The sequence below is a fragment of the Armigeres subalbatus genome, chromosome 3, assembly GCF_024139115.2.
Source record: "Armigeres subalbatus isolate Guangzhou_Male chromosome 3, GZ_Asu_2, whole genome shotgun sequence".
Taxonomy (NCBI): domain Eukaryota; kingdom Metazoa; phylum Arthropoda; class Insecta; order Diptera; family Culicidae; genus Armigeres; species Armigeres subalbatus.
In genome coordinates this window covers 8,197,806-8,206,009 of record NC_085141.1, presented here as the reverse complement: position 1 = coordinate 8,206,009, position 8,204 = coordinate 8,197,806, and the positions used below count along the sequence as shown (strand labels likewise).

The 8,204-nt window shown below is 38.3% G+C and overlaps 1 protein-coding gene across 1 annotated transcript in view; it reads left to right on the top strand.

Moving 5' to 3' along the window:
* The first annotated feature begins 7,029 nt into the window (after positions 1-7,029).
* LOC134225588 (small ribosomal subunit protein uS12m) overlaps positions 7,030-8,204 on the top strand; it is a 124,454-nt gene continuing 123,279 nt past the window's right edge. The window contains exons 1-2 of the mRNA XM_062705783.1: positions 7,030-7,177; positions 7,235-7,292. Coding sequence (XP_062561767.1) covers positions 7,241-7,292 — 52 coding nt within the window. The 5' untranslated portion in view covers positions 7,030-7,177; positions 7,235-7,240. The remainder of the gene's footprint in view (positions 7,178-7,234; positions 7,293-8,204) is intronic.

Genomic DNA, 8,204 nt, shown 5'->3' with positions numbered 1-8,204 from the left:
TTCAAGTTTATACCTAAGCATTAAGCGCAACAAGCGAGTAGAAGTAAGCACCGTAGTAAATGTAACTAGATAAGTACCTAGATAAATTATTATACCTACGCATAGTATAAATAGTGTAAGCTGCGATCATTTTCTTCAAGTCGAGTCAAGTACGAGACACTGAAGACGGCCGTACTGTTGAGGTCGAAATACGTATCTGTCAAGATACAATTGAGTGGTGGAATTCAATGGGATTGTATTAACTCGTCTTATGACAAGAGGGCAAAATATAAGACTATTTGACATTTCTTTTGCCTCTTAGCTAGAAAGAATTCTGTATTTTTATAGAGTTTTGGTATTTTGAATTTGACTCACCTTACTTACTAATGGGTTCTGTACACCCCGGTGGTGCAAAGGGCCGACTTGAAAGATCTCCATTCTGAGCGATGTCCAGCTATCGCATTAACAGGCCTGGTAGCAGGTCACTTTTTAGTGACTTGGTCACTTTTTTCGGGCAAGTCACTAAAAAGTCTCTTTTTTCGACCTCAAGTCACTAAAGTCACTATTTCTCGCAAAAAGTCACTATTTTCAACTATTTTGAAACTATTGACTAAGATTTATGAATGAAGCTTTATGTATCCGTCGGATGATGCTTTCTCGCAAAAAGTCACTATTTTCAACTATTTTGAAACTATTGACTAAGATTTATGAATGAAGCTTTATGTATCCGTCGGATGATGCTTTATTCATGGCGAAAATGCTATTACTGATCTTGGGAAAACTCTGATTGCTCTGAAACTTCGCCAGCCATTTTACTCGCTGCTCTTATTGGCATTTCACCAGTAGCTAATTGAAGGTGTTTTACGTCAGAATTCATGAATTGGTTTATGGTCATTAGGGTGGTTCAAAAAATCGATTTTGCTCCACAGTGCTTAACTGATTCTTTACCATGTTCTGAGTGTCCTCTGAAAATTTGAGCTCATTTGAATTAAAACTGATTTAGCACAAGACGTTTCAAGTTTGCATGCAAATTAGTATGGGGTAATTTATTTTTTCATTATACTGTTAATGACGCTTCCCCATCAAGCGCATGTTAAAAGAAAACCTACATAGCTAAAAGGAATACTCAACAGCTTTCAGCAACAGCATCTCAATTAATCGTTCCAATAATTTGTAATTTATTTTAACTTTACCGTGGTTTTCTGGAGCTAATTGCATAACTCATCAACAGGCAACATTGCTGCTCGTGGCGCGAAAATTAGCACACTCAAATTCAGGCTACTATGTTGCACTGCACATTTCAATGATGCCCTTAAAGAAGTTTGACGATCATGACTAAAGATTCGCGACCTGTCTTAAAATCGATTACTAATTATTGGGACGATTAATCAACATGCGGTTTGCGTTGGGTGAAAGCTGTTGAGTATCCCTTTTAGCTATGTAGGTTTTCTTTTAACCTGCACTTAATGGGGAAACGTCATTAACAGTATAATAAAAAAATAAATTTCCTTATACTAATTTGCATGCAAACTTGAAACGGCTTGTGCTAAATCAGTTTTAATCCAAATGAGCTCAAATTTTCAGAGGACGCTCAGAACATGGTAAAGAATCAGATGAGCACTGTGGAGCAAAATCAATTTTTTGAACCACCCTAATGGTCATGCAAGCAGGAGACCTGACTATTTGGATGTTTTTAACCATCAGACTTTCTACAAAAAGGGAAGGTGGGGAGACTTGATTCCTTGAGAGACTTGACCCCTTGGGAGATTAGCGCATTTTTCTAATAAATCCTTTAGACCTTTATGTGGCGAGTTATTTTTTGAATTGACAATCTTATTTACTCTATTATTTACTGTGTTTTGTCCCTCCTGAAGATTTTTTTTAGCGGCTACGAAAAATTTGAACAACTCCTCCCAACAATGACCAAATGCTATCATTTTTTCACAGCACAAAGCCATCAGTATGCTAAATTGTTTTTACTGATAAAAATTCCTACATTCCATTACAATTTCAGGATATTTGGATTTCAAATTGTTGCCCGAATATGAGGAGATTTGATCTCTCATTAGTCACACATAAAATTGGCGAGAAAATTCAAGAAAATATAAATTGTGCTAAAGCGGATATTTTTTTTGTAGATATAGATGTAATGAAGAATTCGCTCGGAAAAAGATTTATTGAGTAGATATCATTTAAAGGGGATTAAGACTCCCCAATTTTGAAGATTGAATGCGCTGTCGAATTCCATAGCAAAAATCATTCATGAATATGCACAGCAAGTCGAAAAATCTGCGTTTTTTGGAGGAAAAATATTTAAAAGTTCAGGGAGCACTTTTCTACTTTCATGAAAGCAAGTTCTCGGAGAAGGAACAATACCCTCCGAATATTTTCAAATTCAACTTTTGACAGCAGCGCGTGATATTTTGGTAGAATAAAAATAATTATTTTTAAATCTAAATAATGATATTTGCATCTATGATTGTACTGCAATCGAATTGAGGGGAGGTACATTAAATATGTAAGGGATCCCCCCCATAGTAGTTTTGCTGCAAGAACATGAGAAAAAGCCGTTTTTTTCTCCCAACATCCATTTCGATCAATATTTTCGAATTTTCAAAAATATATTATGATGATAATTTATACATTTTAAACGGCATAAATGTAAAAGATTCAAATATGAAAAATTGTGATTTTTTTTTTGATTTTGTTAGATTTGTTAGCTTTTGATAACTTTTGGCTCGTTGTTTCGTTTTCTACCAAAACGATCCGTACTGTTGTTTCTTTTGCACCAACAATTCCAAAAAAAGTGTTCAGCTAATCCAATGATCGTAATTTTCACTCATTCTCACGAGAAGAGAATATTCCTTCACGCATTTTTGCCGAGAAATCATTTTTCGAGAAAGAAACACAGGTCTTATAAGCAGGGATCGTAATTCTCACTCATTCTCACGAGCAGAGAATGCTCCCTCACGCTGATTTTCACTGAGAAATCGGTTTGCGGGAAAAGAAAAAAGGTGTGATAAGAGATAACCATTTCTCCCTCACTACCAGTGCCGCGATTGCTCGTTTTCTCACTCCTTGCTTCCTTTTCGTACCATCACCAATTGCAAACAGAGTGGGCTTTATGGAACAAACAACCTAATCCCTACATGCAGTCGCTGTGGTGGTATGGCTACAGTGACCGCATCCCATCGCCATTTTTGTTGATGTTCTAGGTTCAAATCCCGTTGCGGTCGTAAAATTTTTGTAATTGCTTACCGAAAATTTTCGCGAAAAGTGAGTGAGGCGTAAAAGTGATGAAACAAAAAAAGAAATTCATCAAGTAGGCATGATTTTCGCTTATCTTCTAGAGAAAAGAGGGTTGGAAGAAAAATGTTTTTCACTACTAGCTTCGAAAAAAGATTCTCCCCCGACCTGAAAATCGTTTGATTTCGCCTCATCGAAACGAAATGTACGAACCCTGCTTATAAGTGATAACTTTATTTCGTTCACTTCCAGTAGCACAAACATTTGATTTGCTAGCAGGACTACTAATAATTTTGAGTAATCCTGGTTTTGACTGACTGACTGATATTTAGTTTCCGTGGGATAAAAAAAGAGCGGCCAATACAATTTTACTCAGTAATTTTACTGAAAGTCACTATTTGATCCCTTTTTTCGTCAGCTTTGGTCACTAAAGTCACTATTTTGAGCGGCATTGGTCGCTACCAGCCCTGCATTAACCTGTTGCCAGGTTAGATTTGTGTCGACTTCTTTTATTTCTTTATTCTTTCACAGATTTCGTTTCCGTCCCTACGTGAAGTGTGACCGACCCAACCCCACTTCCGATCCCGAATTTCTGTTGCTATCGGCCTCTGGTGATAACGACGATGAAACTCGTTGTTTGAGATCCAGTTGTGAGGCCACCATGCCCGAATTATATACCGCAGGCATCTGTTGATGAACACTTGCAGCTATTGAGTGTTCTCCACTTATATACACGATGTTTCATTAGCGTATAACAGCACAGATTTCACGTTAGAGTTGAAAATTCGTATTTTGGTGCGTTCACTTATCTGCCTGTTTTTCCAGGTATTTCTTAAACTCGCAAAGGCAGCCCTTGCCTTCGAAAGCTTTTTCGTAGTCGATGAACACCAACTACAGGGACTCTTGGAATTCGTTGACCTGCTCCAGAATACTACGGAGCGTGACAATATGGTCCACACATTATCTTCCGACACGGAATCCGACCTGCTGCCGCTGGAGAGTTACATCGATCTTCTCCTGAATCCCGGCTAGGATAACTTTGCATAGAACTTTGAGAACGGTACATAGCAACATAATGTCTTGCCAGTTATCGCATACAGTCAGGTAACTCTTTTTGTCCACCTTCACTAAGATACATTGCATCAAGTGCACCGGGAAAGTAGCGGTGTCCCAGATGTCACGAAATAAACGATGCAGCAGTTGAGCGGGGCACGGTAAATCAAGGGAAAAGCGTACCGTTGGTACTTCGCGTACCAGAAGGAATAAAATATACCCAATCTTGCGGTCCTTAGCCCCTTACCCTGCAACTCCTATCCCTACTTCCTCGTGGCGCTGTCCGGGATACGAGTAACCTTAGGAAGATCGGGCAACCAACCCCGGTGGGAACTATGGTCGTATGCTGACAAGGAAGGGGAAGGGGGTTTGCTCCTCTCCGGAGGTGCAAATCTTACGGAGCGTCTGTTCTCCAGCACCTACTTCCAACACTGCCTTCCGTATCAGTACACCTGAAGATCACCACTGCAGAAAGAATCACACATCGACCACGTTCTGATTGATGGACGGCACTTCTCCGACATTATCGACGTCAGGACATATGGTGGCGCTAACATCGACTCTGACCATTATCTGGTAATGGTTAAACTGCGCCTAAAACGGTGTCAGGCCGTTAGGCCGAATGAGAAGTGAGTAAGTCAGTTCTTCTTTTTTCCTCCTCCATTGTTTTTTTCCTCCTTAGTTTATTTTACTATATTCATCCCTCTTCCTTCTTTCTTTTTTTTCTTTCTTTTTTTCTTTCTTTTCTTTTCTTTCTTTCTTCTTTCTCACTCCTTTCTTTCTTCTTCCTTATTTTTCTTCTTTCTTCTTTCTTTCTTCTTTCATGCTTCTTTCTTCCTTCTTTCATGCTTCTTTTTCCCTTTTTCTTTCCTCTTTCTTTTTTTCTGCCTTCTTCTTTCTTCTTTTTTTCTTTCTCTTTTGTCCTTATTTCTTCCTTATTTTTTCCTTCTTTCTTCACTCTTTCAGGCATCTTTCTTCCTTTTTCACTTTCCACTTCTCACTTCTTACTTCTCACTCCTCACTTTTCACTTCTTACTTCGTATTTCTCACTTCTTTTTACTTCTCACTACTCCCTCCTCACGTCTCACACGTCATTTCTCACTTCTTACATTGTACAGTAGACTGCAGGTCATTTAATTGCAATGCTTTTTAACTGCAATTCGATAGTTGCAACAGTTTTGCAGCTATCGGACCGCTAAACTTCAAACTGATGTCAGACTCAATGACAGCTGCATTGCGCTGCACATTTAGATGCACTTTTATTGCATCTGACGTCGATTGACAACCGTTTGAAGTCTAGAATGCATTGCAGCTATCGAACGGCATTCGTTAACTGAAAAGTAAACATTTTGCAGTTATCGAACGGCTACTGTACTTCTAATTCGGCCTAATGACCGTTCGGCCCAATTAGGGTTGGAGCCCAAGGAAGATTTATTGGGTGAGAGTCCCACACTCCAGTACGCTGCCATGTGGTAGCTTGGCAACTACCTCGCGTGTGCTGGGCCAGTGCATAATGCATTACTCCTTGTAAACAAAGGTACAAGACGGCGTGGAGCGCAACGAGCGAGGTGGGCTGACCAGGAACAAAACGACTTGGCGAGCGTGGGGCGCATTCGAGGATGGAGAGATGCGGTCTCGAACGGAGAAGTGAAGCCCTACCCCGACATTGCGACATCTGGATTTGGTTCTAAAATGTGAACAACAGTGGTAATGAATCGTCTGCTTTGAGCGTGCTTACAGCGGCACACTAAGAGTTAACTTTTGGAAATCAGTATGGCGAAAGGCATCTAATGTTAAATATCTCGAAAATATGCATCCCAATCGAAAAAATATTTGGTAGGCGTAGTAGCGGACACCTTCTTACATGACTGCTACCAAATAGTTTTTCGTAAAAAGTTTCTACTGTTGAGAAAATCCGCGTTAGATGTCTTTCGCCATATAAATTTCTTGCGGTTAACTCATGCTGGCTATTTTGCGCATATACGATAGCGCATGGATACGGCAGCGGCGGGTAGGAAACCAACCACTGTATGTGATTCATTCTCTACCACTTTTTTGTTATGGCGTACAAATACGATTTTGAAAACATTACAAAAGCCTTGACAGTATACTAGGCTAGATGTACCAGTTGTGGCTATAGCACCAGTTGTCGCACTAGTGCTTTATATGCCAAATGGCCAATCATACCACCGCAAACCAAGTTCATATCGATAAAGCATATTCATATCATACGATAACACCTTTGATTTCCTCCAAAACAAGCAAAGCATAAATGTTAAAAAATGATTTTGCTTAATTTTTGACGTCCTTCGCACCATTTGTCGCACTAGTGGTCCCAATTTGGCCAGTCCCATAAGAAAACAATGGGATTTGCCAAATAAGGAATCAAAATTAAGAATAGTGCCACAACTGGTGCATGCGTTCCTATTATGGATTAATCAATTTTGATGATAATAACACATTTTATTGTAGTTTTCACAGCTGTTCTAAGGAGCAGGAAGTAAAACCTTTCGCTTAATATATAAAGTCCACCCACATGCCTTTTACTTATTTTTTTAAAAAATAGTTGTTCTTATGTATGGCGACAATTGGTACACTCACCCTATACGATATAAAAACATACAACATATCTTATCCTCAAAAAAATAAATAAATCTATAGAAACATTTATCCGTTTTTATTCAGTGTAAATAACTTACAGCTTAATCTGACAGCTTGCGGTACTGTCAGTTTTCACGCTCACGCTTTTGTTGCTGTCGTGCAGTACGTAAACAAAATAGAGCCAGAAGTGTCGGTCGGTCGGCAATTTTTTAATTCCCGCGTGTGCATTAAACAGCATTACTTTTGTGTAATTCTAGGGCCAGATTTTGGGGGAAATCAATTCATTCGACGTTATCGGGTGAGTAAATAATTTTACAGGCTTTAACTTTTTAATGAGCGGCTTGATTTATTGTAGAAAAACATGAACTTCTTACGGCAAACGTTGAACATCACCAAATCTTTCGCCAATGAAGGTAAGTGCGGCATGGTTGATGATTGTGTAACCCAACAGCTGATTGTTGTTTTTTATTTTAAATCTTTCTACCAAACCTTTAAATCAGGCTATTTTTTCTTATAATACAGATTACAGTATGATATCAATTATTTTGCAAATTTAATGTTAGTAGCCATTTATGATAATATCATGATAAAGAATAACATGATGCCGCTCCCCATATACATTCAATTTTCTTTCTATACTTTAACACGATATTTATTATGATAAATTTGACGGGTTTCAGTCAGGGATTGCACTTATCATTTTATTATTATCATTTAGTATTCAGCCAATAACGCATTCCTGAGGCGGAACTCAGAAAAGTGTTGTATGGCGGACTTCTAGTGCTCTGCCCATGATCTTATAGTTGACGTAACAACCATTGCACTTTCGCACGTATTTCGAATAATTTAGGGACAAACATCACACATTTAAAACATTTCAACCCGTTAGCACTTGAATGAGGTCTGGAACAAGCAACGTATCAATGTTGCAACGGCCAAAACACTTTAGTAAACGCGTAATAAATTAAATTCGCTGAATTTTCGAATGGTTGATACGTCAACTATGAAATCATGGGCAGTGCTATTATCCCTCTACAACATTGTCTAAGGGTACATTGCTCTATGTCTAATATTTACAGCGTGAAACGCTAGTATCACCTAATGTATTAAATGATAATAAGTTCTATTATCATTTAGTATATTAAAAGATACTAGCGTTTCATGCTGTTAATATTAAACATAGAGCAATGTACCGTTAGACAAAATTGTAGAGGGGCTTGTTATGGGCTGAATACTAAATGATAATGAAATGATAAGTTCAATCCCTGGTTTTAGTAAATTTAATAAAATACAAATTAAAATTCTCGTCAACATTCAAATAACAA